Source organism: Ostrea edulis, chromosome 1 (assembly GCF_947568905.1).
Source record: "Ostrea edulis chromosome 1, xbOstEdul1.1, whole genome shotgun sequence".
Taxonomy (NCBI): domain Eukaryota; kingdom Metazoa; phylum Mollusca; class Bivalvia; order Ostreida; family Ostreidae; genus Ostrea; species Ostrea edulis.
In genome coordinates, this window is record NC_079164.1 from 52,604,712 (window position 1) to 52,630,691 (window position 25,980).

The following is a 25,980-nucleotide window of genomic DNA, read 5'->3' on the forward strand; positions in this document are numbered from 1 at the left end:
GAGCAGGAATGCCTCTACCAAAATTGTAAATTTCATTATTCCCTTGGTAGAGGTTCTGACTCTAGGGCAGGGCCAAACTTGACTTATAGTTTTTATGTGTGAAACATTTAAATATCTTCTCTAATGCTATTGATATTTAGAAGGAGCAGGTAGTCCTTACCAAAATTGTAAATTTCATGATCCCAGGGGTAGGGGATTTGGTTCCAGGGTGGGGCCAAAATTATCATAGTGATTTTGAAGTCAGTCTTTAATTTTGCTGATACTTTATAAAAACTAAATGCATATGTAGGAAAAGCAGAAAAGAATGTACCAAATATGTGAATTTTGTAACCCCAGGGTTTTGACTCTAGGACAGGTCCAAATTAGTCATATTGTGTTAATGTTACCTATATATTATGAGAAGTCTTTCATGAGTATTGACACTTTTGGGGGATTTAAGTTTTAAGAACACATCTTGTTTTATACTGTTGCTGAATATCAGAATTTAGCTTGGATATGCAGAACAGGAATTTTTTTTCTAGATTTCATAGCCCTTGGGGGTAGTGGTACTTTTAAATATTTTAAAATACTCAGGGGACTGATAAGGCCTTTTGGCCTCTTGTTGAACTTAGTCAATTTTGGGGAAATATTTTACATACAGAACTCTTGGTTTGTCTGTCTATACCTTTATCAAGTTTTTAAGTTAAAACCTTTTATTAAAAAAATGCAAAAGAAAGTATGTCACAACTTGATGATGATACTACCTCAAGTAAAGTTCTACAACTCATTGCTTTTAAAGAAAAAAAAACATTCTACAGAAGCTTGTGATGGACATACTATGTACAGTTTCCAGTACTCTTGTGATGGACATACAAGGTACAATTCCCAGTACTCTTGTGATGGACATACTATGTACAGTTCCCAGTACTCTTGTGGTGGACATACAATGTACAGTTTCCAGTACTCTTGTGATGGACATACTATGTACAGTTTCCAGTACTCTTGTGATGGACATACAAGGTACAATTCCCAGTACTCTTGTGATGGACATACTATGTATAGTTCCCAGTACTCTTGTGGTGGACATACAATGTACAGTTTCCAGTACTCTTGTGATGGACATACTATGTACAGTTTCCAGTACTCTTGTGATGGACATACTATGTACAGTTTCCAGTACTCTTGTGATGGACATAATATGTACAGTTTCCAGTACTCTTGTGATGGACATACTATGTACAGTTTCCAGTACTCTTGTGATGGACATACTATGTACAGTTTCCAGTACTCTTGTGATGGACATACAAGGTACAATTCCCAGTACTCTTGTGATGGACATACTATGTATAGTTCCCAGTACTCTTGTGGTGGACATACAATGTACAGTTTCCAGTACTCTTGTGATGGACATACTATGTACAGTTTCCAGTACTCTTGTGATGGACATACTATGTACAGTTTCCAGTACTCTTGTGATGGACATAATATGTACAGTTTCCAGTACTCTTGTGATGGACATACTATGTACAGTTTCCAGTACTCTTGTGATGGACATACTATGTACAGTTTCCAGTACTCTTGTGATGGACATACTATGTACAGTTTCCAGTACTCTTCTTATATAGGTTCAGGGCTGTCACTGTCCTTTTTGGTACAGGGTCTGGGTCCCATTAGATTGGGAAAATTATTGACGTTTTGGGTCAAATTGGGAAATTTTACATTGTCTAAAATGCGCCAAAAGTCATAAGTAAAAACGAAACTAACACGATTTAATTTTTAGCTCACCTGAGCTGAAAGCTCGTGAGCTTTTCTGATCGCTTTTTGTCCGTCGTCTGTCCGTCTATCTGTTAAACTTTTCACATTTTCGACTTCTTCTCCAGAACCACTGGGCCAATTTCAACCAAACATGGCCAAAAGCATCCTTGGGTGAAGGGCTTTCAAGTTTGTTCAAATGAAGGGCCATGTCCCTTTCAAAGGGGAGATAATCACAAAAATGCAAAAATAGGGTGGGGTCATTTCAAAATCTTCTTCTCAAGAACCACTGGGCCAGAAGAGCTGAAATTTACCTGAAAGCTTGCTGACATATTGCAGATTCAAGTTTGTTCAAATCATGGCCCCCGGTGGTAGGATGGGGCCACAAGGGGGGGGGGGTGTCAAAGTTTTACATACAAATATATAGGAAAAACTTTAAAAATCTTCTCAAGAAGCACTAAGCCAGAAAAGCTGAGATTTACATGAAAACTTTCTGACATAGTGCAGATTCAAGGTTGTTCAAATCATGGCCCCCGGGGGTAGGATGGGGCCACAAGGGGGATCAAAGTTTTACATACAAATATATAGGGAAAAACTTTAAAAATCTTCTTCTCAAGAACCACTAAGCCAGAAAAGCTGAGATTTACATGAAAGCTTCCTGACATAATGCAGATTCAAGTTTGTTCAAATCATGGGCTCCAGGGGTTGGATGGGGCCACAATAGGGGATCAAAGTTTTACATACAAATATATAGGAAAAATCTTCTTCTCAAGAACCACTGAGCCAGAAAAGCTGATTTTTACATGAAAACTTTCTGACATAGTGCAGATTCAAGTTTATTCAAATCATGGGCCCCGGGGGTAGGATGGGGCCACAAGGGGGATCAAAGTTTTACATACAAATATATAGTTAAAATCTTTTTCTCAATAACCACTGAGTCAGAAAAGCTGATATTTACAAGAAAATTTTCTGACATAGTGCAGATTCAAGTTTGTTCAAATCATGGCCCCCGGGGGGTAGGATGGGGCCACAAGTAGTGGGGGGGGGGGGGGGGGGGGTCAAAGTTTTACATACAAACATAGGAAAAAGCTTTAAAAATCTTCTTCTCAAGAACCATTGGGCCAAAGAAGTTGACATTTACATGAAAGCTTTCTGACATAGTGTAGATTCAAGTTTGCAAAGGTTAGTTTGGGCCATAATAGGGACTAAGGTTTTACATGCAAATATAAATGGAAAGTCTTCAGATATGGGCCAAGGTGACTCAGGTGAGCGATGTGTCCCATGGGCCTCTTGTTTTTATAAACACAATGTAACAGTTTGTGATATTGGGAATTTCTAGATAAGTAAATTGGGAATTTTGGTTTTTTTCCCCAATTGGAAGGGTCCATTTATCGGACCCAATTCAAAGAGATAGACGACCCTGAGGTTCTACAGATTTTTTAGATCTACTTATTACTGTAAGAAAGTTTTAATTAGATAATGTTCTGCTTACACACTAGATCTTTACCATTACAAGTAAGGCCAAAGTCAATGGCCATCACCAATGGAATCATTGTAGAGGAAGATTATGATGCAATATGGCACGATGACAAGGATTATGCTAAGGTAAGATTCAGTTATTCGTGTTTCTATAGCCACCACTAAGTATACAGTTATGTATTCTCTTGAACGTGATACTGTATAAGTGGAATATTTAGGAGTCACAAATTTGGCAATTTTCCCATAACAATGAGTATATATATTCAGTGAGAGCTAATTTTAGCGACTTTAGAATTCCAGGAAAAAGTACTATTACCTATGATACGGAATTAATTGTTAGCGATATTCAATTTTAGCGATCTCAACACCCTGACAAATAATGCCAAAATTAAATCCTCGCTAAAAAGTCTGCTTATACAGTATTGTAACTTTATTGCAAATACTGGATTTATAATATAGGTCAATAAAGTCTTCATAAAAGAGAAAAAACATCGCATTACTCCTGAGGAAAAGCGAGAGCAAAGAAAATTGATTATCTGTCGCCATGGAGAAAGGACTGACTTTGCAATGGGTAAAGGATGGTACGACATGTGCTTTGATGATGATGGTAAGAAATTCTTTATTTTATGTTTTTGTCAAGTTGTTTGGTCGTTCTTAGTCAGTCAGGTGACCTTTTACTATTGGTCTGTGTCAGTCATCATGTGTCGTTTATCATCTGTTACAGACCCTGAAGCGTACTCTACACCACTTGCACGAAATGGTGCGAAACGATTCTTGCACAGAATGGCGAACGGTTTGCATGAAACGCTGAATGATCTGCATGGAACGGTTTGCATGAAACGCTTCACACGAAATGCTGACCACTTTGTAGGCGTGGCTTGCACGCTTTGTGAACGGTCTGCATGAAACAGTAGGCGTGCGTTGTATGCTTAGATTTTTTCGGTATTATTTGTTTCATCATGGGATTAGTTTAAACAAGGAATAGTTTCAATACAATAGCAGTATTCTAGATATTAAAAAAGGTTTAGAAAGAAATGATAATGATTCATTTCAAAACGATTACTCATGTACAACACGATAAATTTCATTTTTGCGTCTAGACATCATATTATCCAGTCAATAAGAACCTGTCACCTTGGATTAGAAGGGAAAATTACAAAACAAAAAGAAACAATCAAAATATTATTGAAATAGATTGAGAAATAAATCAAACATATAAATGAATCGATAAAACAAATAATGACTAACTACACTTATAACAGTAATGATCAACAGATATGCGAGCGGATCTACCATCCAATTTTAATTAAATTGTTGCATTTGCCTCAATTTTATACCTATAGAAAACTGCATTCACTTTTGAGAGACAAAAGATATAAACACCTCGTTTGTCATGTTTCAATTGCCCCCTTCGACTTTCACACCTTCTGTACGAATGTTAATTTCAAATACCCGGATTAGCTGACCTCTATTGTGGTAAAAAAAAAAAAAGCACAGTGGAATTTGCATAGAAGTTATACACAGGTTGATCTTTGCATTATACTGACAGTTCCGATAAACAATCATTCAAAAAGAGAAACTTGATCATATAAGTGTAACAAGACAACAAAAATTATTCATTTATATTCATATATATATATATATATATATATATATATATATATATATATATATATATATATATATATATACACACAGTATATAATCTGTCTAAACCGGCTGTGTGTGGTTCCAAAGAAATTGGCCGGTTTACACAGAGTCTGGAGTGCAGAATGTTGAAAAGTATGAGAGTTGCTTCCCTTGTATTCGCTGTCAATTATGCATACGTGTGTAACGAATGCTAATGTTTTATTATATCACAAAAGAATTCAGAATGTGAAAATATAGATGTCAGTATTTTATCGTCGTGTTCTTTTGAAAAAGTTTCAATTTTTATTAAACGGTTTAAAAATCTGGGAATCATTCGCGCACTTTTCTGTGAATAAAATGTCGATTTCGTCTACATCATCGCCATCTTCAGGTGCTACATCATGTGCGTTCGTCAAGTTTGTGTTGTGTTCGTCTAAAATTTCTCTTTCCAAGTTTTCGTCTTCAATGGAAATATCGCATTTAATTGTCTCAATTTGTGGAACGGAAACTGATGTAATGCCAAGTGATCGACCGGATATGGCGAGTTGAGCTAACTTAACTGTATATCACCACTGTCTGACTCGTCGGAGAGCCCAGAGAGGTATACCCTGCTTTTGGAAAATATGACTGTGTTGTTGACGATTTTGTTTCATTCCAAGAATGTATCGAATTCATCGATTAATTGAACTTTGTCTGTTGTTGTCAGTTTTCGTCTCTGTCGTTTTGGGGGAGGCCCGTGCACCATTATCTCGTGCGTGGTGCTGTCAAAATTGAAAAGTGTATCCCCCAAAAACCAGCTTTTATTTTAAACTGATTAGGACTCGTCGCCAGTTGAACTGTTTTCCTTACCTGAGGCTTCCCTTGAGACGACACCCTTTGTGTACACCGCGTGTGATCGACCGAATACCGACAGGTTGGTCATCGTGGGGTGACTGGTTTTAATATACGATAATTAGAGCTAATTACAAGCAGTTGGGACCTCGTGTAAACCGAATACGATTTACTGTAACAATTAGGTTAGTGTATCATCGAGGGGCAGGTTTAAACAGGATAATTAGAGTTAATTAATAGCAGTTGGGACTGTGTAAGCCGGCCGATATACAGAATACGCAGTATCTGGAGTACAGGGATTTATTAATAAAGGATTTGTTAAAGAAATTTTAGGGACTCTATTTTGTGACCGGAATTGACAGAGCGCCGGAGTACTCAGAGGCCGGTTTGGACAAATTATACTGTATATATAATTAAAAACTACAGAGGGCAGAGATATACATGTCTCTGCATTTGATAGAAACTACCAAGGGTGATAAAATGGTATTGGGTTTTGCTCTGCCTGGTGGTTTTATAATAAACTGTTTTCTTTTGATTATTTGCAGATTTTCACTGTTGAAATGAAAGCCTGTCTTAGAGACATTTTGAAATAATTGCTCAAATTCCCAACAATGTTTACCTGTCCTACATCCCATTCGGAAATTACTTGCACGGTCTGTACGTTTGTAAGGGCGTGGTTTGAACGATCTTCACGTTTCTATGGGCGTGGTTTGATCATGCACGGAACGATTCTTGCAAGATTTTCACGGAATGCTGAACGGTCTGCATGAAACGCTGAACGGTTCACACGGAACGAAACAAAATGCATTGGAGGTGTAGCACGCTTCAGGGTCTGTAACAATTGAACATTACGTATAAATTGGTTGCTTTTTTCAGATTAATTTTGAAGGTTTTGTCGTTGAGCCGCTTATAAGTTGGGTCACTTTTTCACAACTGGTCTACAGATTCATACCATAAAATTACCACATTTCACCATCATTATACATTGTAATTTGTAAATTTCAGGACTCCTGAACCCTGGGGGCCTTAGAGTGGGACAAAAACTGCCAAAAATTGAAATTTTTTCAAACATCTTTTCTATAATCGCACATGTAAGAACATGCAAAGTGATGTAGAGCAGGAGGGCCTCTACTAAAATTGTAAATTTCATGATCCCCTGGGTAGAGGTTCTGACTCCAGGGCAGGGTCAAACTTGACATATAGTGTTTACATGTGAAGCATTAAATAACATCTTTAATACTATTGATACTAATAAATTTAAACTAAATAAATATTTAGAAGGAGCAGGTACATGTAGCCCTTTGCCAAAATGGTAAATTTCATGATCCTAGGAGTAGTGGCTTTGGTTTCAGGGTGGGGCCAAAGTTATAGTGATTATTGTCTTTAACATTTGAAAGACTTCTTTAATTTTGTTGATACAGTATCAACAAATTTAAAGAGTTCTGAAGTGTTGCAGTGAACAATGAAATTTGTCCAAATAACCATGTCCAAAGTAATTATGTTTGGAATTCTTACAGGTGCCACCTTTTCACATGTTTATTTTTAGGTTTTATAGTGTTTTATAACTAATATGAACAATATCTTAAAAAATTAACATGCCTTCAAGTTGCAAAAATTTCAACTTTCATATATTTGATATAAGGGAATCCATAAAATATGTGAAATACATTCATTTCTATTTTGTCATACAATTCCTGAAGTATTTTCCATAAATTTAGATTTACAGATTTACTGTGATCACAAGATTTTATAGTAAGCAGCATTGCTTCCTGTAGGATAGAGTAGTCTATAAAGCTAACAAAGACATTACACAACTAGTAATCCTAATTGTTCGCGAACAATTAGAGGGTTTTCCACCTACAATGATTCAAAAAAAAATATTTAAGATGATGTTAGAAACTCAAAAAGATCTTGAAAATAAAAATAATAATTTTCACGATGACCTTGACCTTTGACCTTGACCTCATTTTGAAGGTCAAAGGTCATCGGTCTTCATGCAAGTGATCCCATGTCTCTATCTATATTAATGTAAAAGCTATAACCTTAAAAATGTTAATCAAGGCATTCAGGGGCAATAACTTTGTTTAGGGGTTTTCGGATCCTTTCGGTTAGCTTCTCAATGCTAAAAATACTATGAAAGACCTTGAAAATGAAAAAACAATAATTTTTGATGACTTTGACCTTGACCTCATTTTAAAGGTCAAAGGTCATCGTTCTTAATGCAAGTTGTCCCATGTCTCTATCTATATTAATATAAAAGTTATAGGCTTAGATAATGATATTGGAGACTTTCAGGGGCAATAGCTATGCTTAAAAGTTTTCGTATCCCTTTGATTAATTTTTCTTTGCAAGAGGGTTTCACTGTGAATTCATTAGCGAAGGTTTCGTTTCTGATGACTTTCCGATAAGTAGGAGTAGCGATAACAAGGTTTTCAACCCGAGTCTCCAAAATTCACAGAAGGGTCAAAGTTCAAAGTTATAATGCATACTATCAAAACCAATCAAGAAGTCAATACTTACCCATATAATATTTCAAAGCTATCTTAAGCAGGAAAGAGAGTATAAAAAGTGTTATTTTTTCCTTTTTTCTGATGACCTTGACATAATTTTCAAGGTCAACGATCCTATTCCAGTTGGTCCCATGTCTCTACCACAAACCGTTCTCAAGTTCGACATGTTTTACGAATAAATCGCAAAACATAAAGAGGCGTTAACTCCCTTTAAGGGACACCGAATCCCTTCATTTGAAATTCTTCGCTTTTACTAATTGCCCTTTATGCTTTAGAAAAGGTTTCATCCTCCTATCATTTACGGTTGAAAAGTAGAAGCGATAACAATGATTTCTGCAAAAGGTCCAATAACTCCGCAAGGAGTCAAAGTTCAATTACGCAAGGTGAACTGTATTGGTTTCTCAAGAAGTACTATATGATGGACTGTAAAGTTTTTCGATAAGTCTTAAGACGAACATTTTTTTGACGGCAGGAAAATAATAATAAACAGAACAATATCAATAGGACTTTCCACAGAAAGGTGGAAAGCCCTAAAAATATCTGAATGTACAATGCTGCATATTGTTTGTTTTAAAAATACTCTTCTGAAGGAAATGCCACCCAAAGTTATAAAATATCAATCGGATACTATTATACCATCCCAAAGATACATTTTCTGACATAGAAATTGTTTTTTTTGTTGCAGGTAGATATACCAGGACTAACTTAAATTTACCAAAGAAGATGTTGATTAGGTTTAATAACCTTGAGTACATAAATGATCCACCTCTGACAGAAGTAGGAAAGTTACAAGCACAGCTGACAGGTACATTGAGCATGCAGCCATTTTCCTTTAGTTTTATACCCCCAACCCCTTCCCCACATAAAAAGCTTTGGGAATATATAGGAATCATCCTATCTGTGCTGTTTGTCTGCAAGTTTGTCCAAATCTGGGACATGATTTTGTAATCAAAAAGAAAAATAATTCTTGCACAAACTGTATCCTAAGAAAACAGAGATGCCTTTAAGCACATTTGACACAAATATTGTTCTCTACCTGATTGTAAGCCAAGGGCATTTGGACAATGTCAAGGTCATAAAAGTACACACACACACACACACACATATATATATATATATATATATGTATAGAAAGGAAACTCAAATGCTGCGCATTGCAACAAAGATTAATTTGTTAGAAAACAGACTTGTACATGTATTTTTGTTTTGCAAGATTTTCCTGTGACCAATAAGGCCAATGGGCCTTTTATCTAATTTGCATTCTGTGTTTATGTGAAATGTTTTAGTACTATTTTTTCTTTTTGTATTCATGATAAAAAGAAAAATGACAGAATTGGAATCTTTTGAAGAGACTTGTTTGATTGTGCTTAATGGTCTTTTCATAAGTCAACACATTGCAATTATATCTTGCAGCTGAAATGCTGATGGAAAACAAAGTGTTACTAACTGCAGTGTATACCTCCCCTTCTCTGCGTTGTGTTCAGACAGGAGCAGAAATTCATCAAGGTAACTACATTTTTAGCTGAGTTGCAACGAAGTTGAACTCGGCTATTGGTTTGGTGATGCGGGCGGTCAGTTGGGCGTCAACAATTGGTTTCCGGATGATAACTCGAAAAATTTACAATCTTTTTTTTTTTTTTTTTTTATAATTTTTTATTTTTGTGCACATACCGGTATATCAGATATACAATAATATTATATTATTAAAATTTACAATCTAATCAAATGAAATTTTGATATATTGTTGGGTACCCGGTAAGGAAGACCCCTATTGATTTTCGAGAAAATTGGTCAAAGGTCAAGGTCACAGTGACCAAAAATAGAATGAAAATTTCAGAAAAATTTGATTTCCGGATGATAACTCAGAAAGTTTAAATCCAAATCAAATGAAACTTTGATATATTGTTGGGTACCAAGTAAGGTAGACCCCAAAAAAATTTGGAGAAAAAAGGTCAAAGGTCAAGGTCACAGTGACCGAATATAGATTTCAAATTCCAAAAAATTTGGGTTTCCGGAGGATAACTCAATTTTTTTTAATTTGAATCAAATGAAACTTTGATATATTGTTGGGTACCAAGTAAGGTAGACCCCAAATAATTTTGGAGAACAAAGGTCAAGGTCACAGTGACCGAAAATAGATTGAAAACTTCAGACAAATATGGTTTCTGGACAGTAACTCGAACAGTTTAAAACTGAAATTAGTTCTTCACAATTATGAATATGCCACATCATTCCTGACTTTACAATGTATCCCATGCAACTCGGCTCATGCACCCCTGGGTGCATATATTGATTTTCTATTATTTGATGGTCTGGAATGAAGAATTTTGCCGATCATTTCAAATGAACAACATAAAAGACTGATCTTTACCAGCTTTTAGCTCACTAAAAAGCACCTGTTGTCTGTCGTCTGTCCGTCTGTCTGTAAACTTTTCTAATTTTCGACTTCTTCTCAAGAACTACTGGGCCTATTTCAACCAAACTTGTCAAAAAGCATCCTTGGGCAAAGGGCTTTAAAGTTTGTTCAAATGAAGGGCCATGTCTCCTTCAAAGTGGAAATAATCACAAAAATAGGGTGGGGTCATTAAAAAATCTTTTTCTCAAGAACCACTGGGTCAGAAGAGCTGAAATTTACATGAAAGCTTCTTGACATAGTGCAGGTTCAAGTTTGTTAAAATCATGGTCCTTGGGGGTAGGATGGGACCACAACAGGGGATCAAAGTTTTACATAGAAATATATAGGGAAAATCATTAAAATCTTCTGAAGAATCACTTGGCCAGAAAAGTTTACATTTACATGAAAGCTTCCTGACATAATGCAGATTCAAATTTGTTAAAATCATGGCCCCCGGAAGTAGGTTGGGTCCACAATGGGAAAAAAGTTTTACATGCGAATATAATGGGAAATCTTTAAATATGGGCCAAGGTGACTCAAGTGAGTGATGTGGCCCATGGGCCTCTTGTTTTTTGGTGTTTTTTTTTTTTGGATTGCTCATGTCGGTATGGTGTAATATCTGAATCCTTCTTAAAACTTCAAATGATTTGTGTATGGTGGTGTACACTGAATATCCTGGGCTTGTTAGCAATATTGATATATTGCAGTATAATTACAAAAATTCTCATATTGCAGTTTTCAAATGAGCATGAAACACTATGAAATCGTATAAAAAATCTTGTCTTGTACAACATCAGTCTATTAATCTGTCAATACCTACAAAATGTATAGTTGACATTATTTATGAAAAATTTAGAATTATATTTCTATCCTCCTCAGATGTCCTAATTTAATGTGTATATATCTATCCTCAGATGTCCTAATCTAATGTGTATATATCTATCCTCCTCAGATGTTCTAATTTAATGTGTATATATCTATCCTCCTCAGATGTTCTAATCTAATGTGTATATATCTATCCTCCTCAGATGTTCTAATCTAATGTGTATATATCTATCCTCCTCAGATGTTCTAATCTAATGTGTATATATCTATCCTCAGATGTCCTAATCTAATGTGTATATATTTATCCTCAGATGAACTAATCTAATGTGTATATATCTATCCTCAGATGTCCTAATCTAATGTGTATATATCTATCCTCCTCAGATGTCCTAATCTAATGTGTATATATCTATCCTCCTCTGATTTTTGTTCCTATATAGCAGTTTGAACCATTTCTCTAATTTTACTATCTATGAACTGTACATTTTATATTATTAAAAGCATGGTTTGTATAGATTGTCTCTGTACTGAGTGGAGATTGATTAAACACTGATAAGTCACAGTTTACATGACGATTCAGGAAATTCATACAAGGAAACACGGATATTACATCAGTAACCTTGAGATGTATCAATACTAAAATACTTCAACTCGACATTAGTTCCTTGAATTTTATCACTTCCTATGCATACGAAATGCAACTATGATTCCCAAGTTAGGTATTTTTCAGATAATGGGAATATATTGATTAAATTTACCTGATGCTTATTCATAAAAAATGTATGATATAAAGTACATGTCAAATGGCCCTAAAAGTACCACATTGATATTGATGTACATGCATTTATATATGACTTATATTCCTTTGTCATGCAGTGAAAATGATTTGGGGGAGGCGCAAACTTTTCTCAAAACTGTTTGGTTAATTTTCTATCCTTACAATTCATAACATCCAGTAACAATACATGTACAACACAACTGTCAGTGCATAGTTATATCCATGTAAAATCATTTAGGGCTGTTGATCAGTATATCATGTGTTGTACATTTTGAATGTCAGCTGGGTCAACCAAGACTGCAATCACTGGGGGTGTTGTTGATTATCTTTCTTACCTAGGAACTGTTTCGGGTCGTACTCTGAATAATTCTTCAAGCAGACTTTTGTTTGTCTATAATAAATGTGGATGAACTCCTTGCTGAATTATATATAGTTCTTCAACTTGGTTCAAGATGGTGGACTATCACATTTAATTAATTGTAAATTTCAAGATTTTACCTCTTCCCCATTCACCAAAAAAAAACCCTGTTTAATATATTAATTTGGAAAATAATCCCTCAATCTAGTTTATAATGTCTTAATTAAACAGCTTCCGGTATGTAAATAAAATTCTGATTATAATTAAAAGTTGTAAATTGTAATAGAATTGTGTTAAAGGAGAAATCATAATATTGGCGCAAGTGCTATTTGCAATCAGATCAATCAATTTCCATCCATGGGAAATAAAAAGTTTCATTCTGAAATGTAAATGCATCCCTCTGCCAAGAAAGCTCACAGAATTTAATTAATGTATGCAAAACAGTAATCACCAATCAGAGTCAACCTTATGAAAAAGAGGTGGGGTTTGTTACCATCAGAGTGATTTTTTCAATGTTGAGAAGGCCACCTTGTCACATATTGGAAAACATCTTCACTGAGCACAGAGATTGGAACAAATACCATACTGAAATTTCATACTCATCTGAAAACCGTAATATCACCTTGTGGATTGTTTTTTATATCCTTAACATAGATCATACTGTGAAATACATTTTTATGACAATTTTCTTTTTCTAATCCACTGAATTATTGAAATAATATTTTATTTTCATGACAACAATTTAATCTTGTAGATATCTGGCCTGGATTTCCCGAAAGAAACTTTAATCAAACTTAAATTTTACTCAAATTTTGACTGCTCAAATAAAAGAAAACTCAAACTTAAGTTTGAGATTTTTTTGAGAAATCCAAGCCAGCTAGAAATAGTCATCTTTTATTTCAATATTGATTGTATTTATTGAGTAGTGTGTCAAAATGTCTTTTCCTACATTTACTGTGCAATAGTTAGATAAATTCATCTATATTACAGCACTAAAACTCCAAAGCAAAATGAAGATTGAACCAGGCTTGTTTGAGTGGACAGGTCACACTAGTGTTGTGCCAAGATGGATATCTCCTGAAGATTTGGCCAGACAGGGTTATGCAATTGACACCACATACATCCCCCAGGTCCCACGGGACAAAATAGAGGACGGGGAATCAATCGGTAATCTGTACGCTCGGTCCACGGAAACCTCCCGACAGATCCTTAAACTGTATGAGAATAAAGGTATTGAACACAGCAATGATTAACTGGCTTGTACTTTACAAGCAGTTTTTGTGATTGTTGTTTGTTTTGAAAAATCTATAAGAGTAACGAAAATCCACTTAATTATTTTTTACTTCTGGTGTAATTTATGTTGTGGTCCTGTGGTTTAATGCTATTAATTTATTGGCAAAGTTATTGTCATTGGCAAGAATGACAAAGTACTAAGAACAATGCATACCACAGAATTTGTCAATTTATGTATAATACAGATAGTGTAAAGGATTTTATTAAAGAAATAAATTAAATTTTTGAAAATACATTAGGGTATTAACTGTGATGTTCCAAGCTGGCATACTTATTGAGGCGCTTCGTGAAAAGTATACCTATGTGATGTGCTACAGTTCATACCCTCATGTATTTTTAAAAATAAAATTCATTTTTCATATTTACATTCTACTTTCATCTCTGTAGAAATTCTCAGAGGTTAAAATAGATGAACTATATTTATCAAGATTCATACTCGCATTGTTCACAACTACAACGCATTCATGGACCCTTGGGTCCATTCATTCCTACTCACTCGTTCTCATGAATAAGTATTTAAAAATATCATCCAATCAAAGTAATTGTAATAGTAACGGAACTCTTCTGTTTTAAAGGTAGCATCAACTTAACTTTGCTATCACAATTGTATACTGAAATTGGGCTGAAAGCGTCTTGTTGATTGGACTAATCCGCTTAGGGTGTACCATGAGCGGCCAATCAAATTGCCTCATTAATTATTCATGAGAATGAGCGAGTAGGAATGAATGGACCCAAGGGTGATGGAGAGAGGAACGAAGCGTAATCAACCGTGGGTTTCCAACGATGAGGGAATGTAAATATGATAGAATGTACTGCAAGAAAAGTTTGACATGAATGATGTTATGGAACATAGCACTCATGTAAAAAGTAGATCTAAATGCTTTTTACTCGAAATTCTCACATACTTGTACAGGATATAATTTGAACAGTGAAATTTTGTCACTATATGGATAAAGTCTTTTCTTTATACAATACTAGGTGGCAATATTTTATTCGTTGGTCACTCTGGTACATTGGATTTATGCACACGAATCATCACTGGACAGACCCCACGAACTATGACCTCGTACCGAGAATTCCTACCTAAGGTGCCCTACGTGGCTATGTGTGCTGTCGAGGAGGATGTCATCACTGGAAAGTGGAAATTCATAGATCCACCTACACTGCCTATATCACATGGACGCAACATTGTGCAGAACGTCAGAGATATTCTCAATGGATGAGCTTATCTTAGTATGTAGATATTGTATGTGCCAATAATAACAGGTAGCTCACAAATGAAAAAATGCAGTTCTTGTTGATTTTTATAAATATTTGTATAGACATTGAAACTAGCTCAAGTTTTTCTCTTATCCCAGTGAAAAAATTGCCATTGATTGGACTTTTATCCAGCTGTATGTATGTTAATAGCATCAATTTTCTTGATGACAAATGTGTACCTCCACAGTTAGTTATAAGTGAAGGATGGAAACACATCATTACTTGTGCTGAGATCAGTACCACAATAGAATAAGGTAGCTCCTGTTGCAACAGGACTTTCTTAATAAGATAGCATAGTCATAGATAAGCTGGGAATTTTTTAAAGTCACAAACACACTTTTTATTATCAAGTGATTATATTCCTGAAAAAAGAAATTAAAATTTTAGACGTTTGAAATAGGATTTGTTAAAATAAGCAATATTTCTGATGTTTGATAATTCTATGCTTTTTGACTAGGAAGTCTGCATTATTAGGGCAATGCTTTGCAGATACGGATTGAAGCACGCTCCTAACTGCTGTGTCTGTTATTGTGTTTATATCCTGTATTTTTCTACCTAAAAACTTCTTATTCAATATACGAGTGTTTAATAGTCAGAAAAGCTAGAACACTCATAGATTCTAAGGCCGGAACAAGTTTATGATGCGGATTAAGGACACACACACGATGTTTCTCAATAATATATAATTTTGTGACGTTTGAGGTACAATTCACTTGCATCCTATCTTGTTTCTGAAATAAAAACTTGGGGTATATGTCCAGGTTTGTTTTAGAGTTAGCATATTTTAATAGCTCATGGTTGTGGCAATGTGAAATCATTCGTAGCACAGAAGGTTGAAAATATGAACATTACTAAGCTTTTGTAGGAAAGCAGCAGGGGACCAATCAGAAATTGAACCTGTAACCCTTACATTACTAGTTAGGTTGCAGAAAAAATTCATATGCAAATTTTTTCTGCAATGATTGCTACCTTCATCACCCAATGAAACAACAAAGAAAGACATTTTATTGTTTATATTTATATTTTTATGTATTGTTTTAAAATATAAACTACATTAAAGTACTAAAATATCATATGGTTGACCCATTTGTTACATTAAATGGAACACCTTTGACCTTGATGACACTCCATATTTAGTAATGATTACACAGACAGGTGGTACTAAAACATTGGATTGAACTAGTTTTCAAGAAACGTACTTTCATTATCGTAGATGAAAACAATGCCAATTTCAACGGAAATAAAAGAAAAAAGATTCAGTGAATGTAAATAAAACAATATAAAACCTATTTCAGGAATCTTACAAAAACTCCTCATATGGAGATGAAAAAATAGTTTTGGAAACAATGGCAGAAACATCGTGTGTGACCTTAAGTGACAAAAACTGGACTATTTTTCAATCTGAAGACTTTATTTGGTACAAAGGTAAATGTAGATGATAGAAAAAGGAAGATACATATATATTTTTGGGTCAGTCAGGCTCACAAGTCATTACAAGTCACAATGACATGGATTTGAGCTTATTGCAGGGCATAGCTTGAATTACTGGGGCACCTTTTGATTTTATTAAAAGGATTACCACCAAGTATGTACAGTGTATAACAAAGATTTAAAATTCATGAATTTAATTTCATTTATAAGACAATTTTATTGGGTTTTTTTTTTGGTCACCTGAGTCACTTGAATGACCTATTGTGATTGGTAATCTCTTACAATTTACAATGAAATAACATGACTATTTTTCATCAATATTTTGGTGTAATAGGAAGTAGATTTGTGAATTTCTTGATCACTGGAGCCTGTGGCATGGGGCCAAAACCTTACAAAATGATGCTATCTTTTAAAATCATCTTTACTCAGGGACATCTAGCAGAAAAGCTGTTGATATATCCATGACAAGCAAGGATCCCTCTACCAAAATTGTGAAAATTATGGCCCCTGAGTTAAGGGTTCTGGTGCCAGTATAGGCTCTATGGTTCATGTTTGATGAAAAGTTCAATGTTTGACAAAAAACTTAATTTGCATAGTTTTCATCAAGAGTTTTCAGGCTAGATATGATGAATATTGATTGAAATCAATTATCAAGTACAGGTATTAATAACAATATATACTTTTATACTGTGTATTTACAAATGAAAGTGTACATGTAGTCTTTAGATGTCACTTTAAAAAGTTCGTTCTTGGTGGGGAAAAAAACTCCAAAAAACAAAAACAAAACCCCAGAAAAAACCAACTACATACACATGTATGTACTTCCAAAAGTTGGGAATGTTAAAGTCAAAATGCAGTACATGAATTGTCATAAATGCTGTTCTTCTTGGACATTGGGAAAAAAAATGAATTTGGAAAGCTAAGGACAATTTATTTTCAATTATCAAAAATGACCTAGTTTGATTAAATGGTCCATGGAAGAGTTATGTTACTCTGGTGACCATTAAGGCCCTTGGTGCCTCTTGTTTGACTTTCTCAACATTCTTATATGTTGTATAAAGTGAGTTGATGTTAGGTCGTATGTACATCCTGGTAATATTGTCACAATACATTGAGCTCCTGTTTCCAGTTTGTTGTTACAATATTGCTCTGCATCGCATGAAACTCAAAATTACTCTATAATTATTTGTCAAATTACTTCAAATGTGTTTTCAAAGATTAAATTATAAAGAAAATAAAATTGTTTATCAGAAGTAGTAAACCACCTTACTTTATATGGTATGAGTCAATATTATTTTCACTCCTAAACCTCTCGAACATAAATCTTGAGGAAAATTATTTCAATGAAAGTCTAGCTGCCTTACCTTGCTGGAGATTTATCCTATCCTTGTAGAAAGGAGATGGTCCTTGTTAAGATGAAGGGTTTTTAATTGGCAGGGACCAATCTGCAGTCTCAAGTAAATTTACTAGGTATTTGATTTTTGTAAAAATATTTTCATTTGTAGGAGTATGTCATTTGTTTTTTTTTTTTTTTTTTTACTTTTGACATGATGAGTTCAACAGAATTCTTGAAAACGTTTATGCATAGCTATTAAAATTCCTTGTTATGGAATCGAGTTTTTCAGAACTGTTATATTTTTAGACTTATTGTTGTTGGTTACTGTTGAGAATCTTTATGGAATGATTTTATGAATTTGTTTACTGTATATATTCGTTTTTCAATTGTTGTCAATACTTGTATAAAAGATATTGTTATTTCTTTATAATGAAGAAGTTTATTTTGTATGATCTTTGTATGTTAATACTATATATACCCACCACTTATTAAACCAGCCAAAAAATTCTTTGTCAGCAAAATACTCCCTGCACTTTCACTTGCATTCATTAGCAAGCTTATGATCGATAATTTATTTTTCACTTGCTCATATTACATAATCATTTGTAGATATTTTCCTTTTCGAAAAAAAATATCTTAATGAAATCACTTCAGTCATACAAATACTGTAAGTAAAGTTTTATTCGCATTTTGATGTTTTTGGTTTGTCTGTCTGTTGCAACTTTAAACTACGATAACTTTTTTTAAAACTACAATATTTTTAAATTAGGATAAAGACTTCATACTTAGTGAACTAAAAGGTCAAGTTCATTCATCAAAGTCAAGGTCAAATTTATCTTAATTGAATGTGGCCTTGCTTGGGGCAATTTGTGATTGACAAATGAAAGGTGAAGATAATGAACAGTGATAAGATATAATTTGTTAACGTTATTTTTTTTTTTATTTTTTTTACAGTAATTCAGAATTTTGTTAGATTGTGACGTAGGTATTGTTTTTAGTTCCTTGGAGGATATTTTCTACTGCTTGATATCAGTCCTGTGCATATTGAAAGTAAGCCTCATAAAAGAAATGTCATGCACAGTCTGAATTTTGTCAACAGAGATTGAAGACTGATTGTTAGTGAAGTAATCCACTGTCAGCTGAAAAATGCTTAAGAAATATACAAACAAAAGGATGGAATAGACATCCCTAAAAATGATTATACGTGGTATTACTCTTGCATGAACATTCTTTTTACATTGAAATTTGTTCAATGGTTTTTGTATAAGTTCTGTTTGTCATGATATAGTTAATTATTAAATTCCTACGGGATCAGACGGCCATCTTGTGTAGTTAATTGCAATCCAGAAAATTTTAAATATGATCTGACACTTGTAGCATCATTCAATTCATTAACAAAATCAGATTTAGAATTTCAAAAATTTTATTGATTTATTGTCAGAATTAATACCTAAGAAAGCACATCCTGAACATGACATAATTAATATTTAGTAAGTTGCATATACTTCCATTCATTGTCATGCTGCCACCCAAAAGAAGCAATAGTAATTAAGCTTTATTTACATTCTAATTTTGTCTCAGCCAAGATTGGTGAATTTTATACATCATCAATATCTTTATATATTTTTATTGATACCTGTGATTGTTCAAGAATGTTCAGACTACTTTGGACAGATGCTTTGGGCTGTATGCATGTTCCTTGAAATAAAGGACTGTGATGTCACAAAAGGAATAATTTCATGCAATTTCTGAAATACAGTCAAAAGTATACAATTATCACAGCCATTCTAGAACATTTTCTCTGAGGGGCTATGACATCCCCTCTTTTGTGAAGGCTGAGGGTATTTTCTAACATAGACAGTTCCTTTAACTGTTGTCCCCAGTACATGAAGGTTATAATTTCCCCATGATAGTTATAGGGTATCCTATCCTATTATAAGTAGGTATGTACTGCACAACATTTACATACTGTCCCTAAAGACATCCTATGATCAGTAGGTGTATTCCACACAACATGTATATACTGTTCCTAAAGACATCCTATGATCAGTAGGTATGTTTCACACAACATTTACATACTGTCCCTAAAGACATCCTATGATCAGCAGGTCTATTCCACACAACATTTACATACTGTCCCTAAAGACATCCTATGATCAGTAGGTCTATTCCACACAACATGTACATACTGTTCTTAAAGACATCCTATGATCAGTAGGTCTGTTCCCTAAAGACATTAGGTGCCATAAGCATAATAATTATATTTTTAGCACACCTGAGCTGAAAGCTATTCAAGTAAGCTTTTCTGATCAAAATGTGATAGCCAGTAGTCTGTCTGTTAATCCTCTCAAGAGCCACTAAACCATAGAAAAATCTTATATGATGGTTTAATATTGATCATCGTTTAAATTTGTTCGACTCATAACCCCTGGGGTTTGAAGTTTCACATTGTGAAGAAATCGTAGAACCACGAGGTGCAGTTGTCATATTTACATGCAAGTAGTGTAGATTCAATTTTTTCAACAATGACTCTTGGAACCAAGGCAGGGCCACAATAGTCATATCAACAGTTAACCAAAGTTATGTCCCTTGCCCACCATCTTGTGGAGAGAACCTATTTTACCCATATTGACCGTTGTAGGTTTTCGTTCTGTGTCCATCTATTTTAAATGAATTGTAGATTTACACCTTGGCTATCAAACATTTTTACAAAGGGACGCACAAAAAATTCTTAAGTCTATTCACAATCTAACTAGATTGATCTTTTCAAGAACCGCAAGTGTACATATTGACAATTAATATGCAAACATCCTCATATAGTGTATATTCAAGTTTGCAATTACTTAGGTGAGCATTGTGACCCATGGGCCTTTTGTTTATTTTTTTCCTCTCTAGTCATAAACAGCTTTAGAAGATATACATATTTGAAATCATGATAAAAGTGAGATTTTAAATGAAAAGATGTAGTTATTTTTACCTATAGTTTTAATGAGCAAGACTTTGTTAATGAGTGTTACTTAAACTGATCAAAAAAGTACATTATAAGTTAACTATGTGAATATTTGATACATAGTTCAACAATGTATATATGTATATATATTTTTTATATTTCTGTTGAATTATTGTTATGTTTTATGATAAATCACAATTTCTGTCTGTTTTGTACTCAAACATTGACATAGTGTAAGTTGTACATCACTCCCTGGCTAAAATATTGTTTTCCTTGATTTGATCTTTAACAGCTAGCTATTTCCTCAGTGATGTGGCATCTATCAGAACATCCACCATTCAGTGCTTGAGGATCGTTAAAACTGGTCTTAGATCACTATACAAAATAAAATGTTATATCATGGTAATTTTGATGTTTGGTTTTTTATTGGGGAGGGGGTATTGATTTCTTTTAACTTTTTATCTCGGAGTTATTTGATAAAAGCAAGTGCAGCAAGTAGCCGCTTGTGTAGCGAGCTACTGCTCTTGTATATGTAGCTTGAAATTTCTGTTAATGCCCATCTTTTTTTTATCTCACTAAATGTCATATCTTGTCATGAAATTAGTCTAATGATCCCCTGCACAATGCAGTGAACCATTAGAGATGAGTAAGCCTAAGTATGTATAACAAAATGTTGTAGTAATGATGACAGATGTGATGTCATAGTATTCGTTTTTGATGTCATAATACATTTGATGAAGTGGCAAATCTAACTGAGGATAAAGACTGTTTTGTGCAACAGGAAAAACAAATCTCTGGTTTTTCCACATGTTAAAATAGCAACTGTTTCCAGATTCAACTCCTTGGTATGCCTGGTGATGCAACACATGGTGATAATCCCTTTTCTTCCCCTCACCCCTCCATTGCTTTAGAGTTAAGTTTAGCTTGCATACCATTTTATTTATTATGACAGAGAAACAGTACCTATGGCCATGTAAATATCACAGGCACTTGTTTCTGTGAATAAGTTATTACCTCTGTATACTAATGATAACAGGTTTTATTATTAGTATACAGAGGTCATAACTTATTTACAGAAACAAGTGCCTGTGGAAAATATGTACAACTGTAAGATTGACATTGAATAATCATGATCAGTTTGATTAATTCTAGGCCTTTAATGGATCTCAATGTATTGCTAGCAATGAAAAAGGAACGAGAGTACCGCAAATGGTACAATATATGCCCGTCGGACAGTGAAATTCAACCTGGAAGCATATGTGCACTCTGAATAAAAAAATTGAAACCACAAAAACTAATAAGAGACCCATGAACCACATTGATCATCTAAGCCAACTTGGCTCTGCCGTTGTTAAAGGTCACAATGTCAAACACTAAGCATAACAAGGTCTTGCCATAAAGAATCTCAACAAAATATGAAAGTCCTGGCATAAATTGCTCAGGAGATATCAAATAGGTCAGGTTTATTTTTAAAGTGGGTCAAACTCCAAGGTCAAAAGAACAAACGTCATTGTGCCATAAGGTCTTGCCATAAAAAAAAAATTATAAACAAAGTATAAAAGCCCTACCTGAAATAGTTCTGGATACTTAATAGGTTGTATGTTCTCTTAAAGTAGGTCTTAAAAGTAGTTTAAACTCCGAGTTCAAAGTCACAGGGTCAAAAACATGATATGAAACGAAAGGACTTGTCATAAGAAATTGATATGAAAGATCTATCTTTTAACAAGAGCACCGCAAACAGTACAATATATGTCCGTCGGACAGTGAAATTCAACCTGGAAGCATATGTGCACTCTGAATTGATACAACACGCATTCGGAATAGAAAAGCTTAAATGTGGGTCATGGTACATCAATCTATATGACATGTGAACTGATTATGTATTTCTCTGAGAGGGAGGTTGTGACAAAACGTTGGTGCAATATCTATGATGATAAAAAGTCTGGCCAGGAAACCATTTGATCTACTTTTAGCCCTGAAGTAGGTCATGGTGCACCAATTAAATTGAAATGTGAATTGATTATGTCTTTCTCCGAGAAGAAGGTTGTGACAAAATTTCAGAGCAGTACCTGTTACCATACTGGAAAACTGTTTGATCTACTTCTACCCCTAAAGTAGGTCATAGTTCACCAATCCAGCTGAAATACTAAGTGCACTTGTATTCCTCCGAGAGGAAGCCTTTGACTAAATATCAGGGCAATATCTGTATCCGAAATGAAAAAAGCCTGGAAAACTGTTTGACCTATTTTTAGCCCAAATGTAGATCAAGGATAGACCAATCCAGATGAAATGCTCACTGAACTTGTATTTCTCCAAGAGAAAGCCTTTGACTAAATTTCAGCGCAATATCTGTATTTGTAATGGGGGAAAAGCCCAGAAAACTGTTTGACCTATTTTAGCCCAAAAGTAGGTAAAGGATGGACCAATCCAGCTAAAATGCAAACTGAACTTGTATTTTTCCAAGAGGAAACCTTTGGCTTACTATCATGGCAATATCTATAATGGTAAAAAGCCCGAAAAACTGTTTGACCTATTTTTAGCCCAAACGTTGGTCAATGATGAACCAATCCAGCTGAAATGCACACTGAACTTGTATTCCTCCAAGAGGATGCATGTGACTAAATTTCAGCGCAATATCAGTATTCTTAATGAAAAAAGCCCAGAAAACTGTTTGGCCTATTTTTAGCCCAAAAGTAGGTCAAGGACAGACCAATCCAGCTGAAATGCAAACTGAATTTGTATTCCTCCGAGAGAAAGCCTTTGACTAAATATCAGGGCAATATCTATATCCGTAATGAAACAAGAGGCCCATGGGCCTAGAATCGCTCTTCTGATACATTGTAGAACAGGCAAAAATTCTCACTAATCAAGATTCATCAATTAACAAAGTTTGATGATGTTAAGTCAAATAGTACCTGAAAATTTAAATGTAACTGTCAAAAAGTAGGTCACGGTGACCTACTTTTGGTCGACACACTGAAGACTCAAGATGCATCAACTGACAAGTCAAATAGTATTCAAATATAGCCGTCAAATTCCAAAAGAAGGCCACAGTGACCTACTTTTTGGTCGACACACTCCAAAGACTCAAGATGCATCAAGTGACAAAGTTTGATAATTGAAGTCAAATAGTATCTGAAATATTCAGATATAAACGTCAAATTCCAATAGTAGGTCACAGTGACCTACTTTTTGGTCGACACACTCTGAAGACTCAAGACCCATCAACTGACAAAGTTTCATAATTGTAAGTCAAATAGTATCTGAAATATTAAAATATAGCCGGCAAACTCCAAAAGTAGGTCACTGTGACCTACTTTTTGGTCAACAAACTATGAAGACTCAAGATGCATCAACTGACAAAGTTTGATGATCCTAGCTTTCATAGTGTCCAAAATATGCATCTAAAATTGAAAATGTGAAATTTGAATGTCTGCAAAATTCAAAAAGTAGGTCACTGTGACCTACTTTTTTTGATAAATATGTTTCGAGGCCTCTAGACGCATCAATTTACAAGGTTTGATGATTCTAAACCTCTCAGTATCTGAAATAACAACCTAAAATGTATTCATAAATTATTAGCCATAAAATTCAGAAAGTAGGTCATGGTGACATACTTTTTACATGACGCAGTTCAAGGTTCCATGATCCATCAACTGACTACCTTTTATGATCATAGGCTCAAAAGTGTCCAAGATATGCATCAAAATCCATTATATAATAATTACCTGCGAAATTTAAAAAGTAGGTCACCATGACGTACTTTTGAGGCAACATGATATTAGGCCCTAAGATGCATCAACTGACAAAATTTGATGATCCTAGTCCTTATACTAAGCAAAATATCAAAGTTTTAACAAAACAAAATTTAAGGTCAACTTTGAAGTGACCTTGAGACCACACCTTTTGCACCAGGATAATGCCTTGAACAATTTTTTTTATCTACAACCTATCCTAATCCTTATGCATAAGTTTGGTGATAATTTGCCCAGTGGTTTTTGAGAAGATTGTTTAGCAAAGGGGTTCTTGAGATATAGCCCTTTTTCCAAAAAGTTGACGCACACCGCACGCCAGACATATGGCCATACGATTAGCTCTTTGAGCCTTCGGCTCAGAAGAGCTAAAAAGCTTGGCAAACTGTGACCTATTTTTAGCCCAAAAGTAGGTCAAGGACGGACCAATCCAGCTGAAATGCAACTGAACTTGTATTCCTCTGAGAGGAAGCCTTTGACTAAATATCAGCACAATATCTGTACCCATAATGAAAAAAAGACCGGAAAACTGTTTGACCTACCGTTAGTCCTAATGTAGGTCACAGACGGAAGGGCCAATCCAGCTGAAATGCAAACTGAACTTGTATTCCTCTGAGAGGAAGCTTATGTGTATATTTCAGGGCAATACCTGTATCTGTAACGAAAAAATGTTCGGTAAACTGTTTAACCTATTTATAGCCCTAAAGTAGGTCAAGGACGGACCAATCCAGCTGAAATGCAAACTCACTCTTACACTTCTTGAGGGAGAAATTGTGACCAAATTTAAAAGTCGTACATGCATCTGTTACATGTACGTAAAAACGTCCGGAAAACATGACATCGGACGGACAGCCAGACAGGCGCACGGAGAGCGCCATAACATAATAATCACGGGCGTATAAAAAAGGGGGGAGGATCTCACATATAACAATTTTTTTTATGTGCTTCAATTTGTAAAATACTAAGTCTTAGTTCCTAATATAGATTGGATTCAGGACGCCTGGAAAAATTACATTTACGGTACCCACTCCCTTTTGAATATTTTCTTAATCCGTGCATGTATATTTACCTGCACTTGCTCTAACGTTGAATGGTAGTACCGTCAGCATATTATTGAACTATGTTTGTGACAAGCTGTGCTCTGTATAGAAATGATATATACCTTTTAGTTTTTACCTCGCCTGAGCTAAAGACTCAGAGGGGGGGGGGGGGGGGGGGGGGTGGGGGGGGGGGGCGTAGCTATTCTGATCAAAGTCCATCTTTGCTGTTGTAATGGGTAAAAACTTTTCACATTTATGATTTCTTTCTGAAGAAGCACAGGGTAATTTTCAACCAAACTTGCCACAAAACATCCTAGGGTGAAACAATCTAACTAGAATTAGATCCTTTGATTCGCTCACCTACGATCACTTTGTAAATCAA

At 34.7% G+C, this 25,980-nt stretch overlaps 1 protein-coding gene across 1 annotated transcript in view; it reads left to right on the top strand.

The window, feature by feature from the left end:
- LOC125650257 (ecdysteroid-phosphate phosphatase-like) overlaps positions 1–21,212 on the top strand; it is a 43,769-nt gene extending 22,557 nt beyond the window's left edge. Inside the window, exons 7-12 of the mRNA XM_048878387.2 lie at positions 3,231–3,336; positions 3,670–3,817; positions 8,866–8,985; positions 9,594–9,686; positions 13,527–13,766; positions 14,808–21,212. Coding sequence (XP_048734344.1) covers positions 3,231–3,336; positions 3,670–3,817; positions 8,866–8,985; positions 9,594–9,686; positions 13,527–13,766; positions 14,808–15,052 — 952 coding nt within the window. The 3' untranslated portion in view covers positions 15,053–21,212. The remainder of the gene's footprint in view (positions 1–3,230; positions 3,337–3,669; positions 3,818–8,865; positions 8,986–9,593; positions 9,687–13,526; positions 13,767–14,807) is intronic.
- The last annotated feature ends 4,768 nt before the right edge of the window (positions 21,213–25,980 follow it).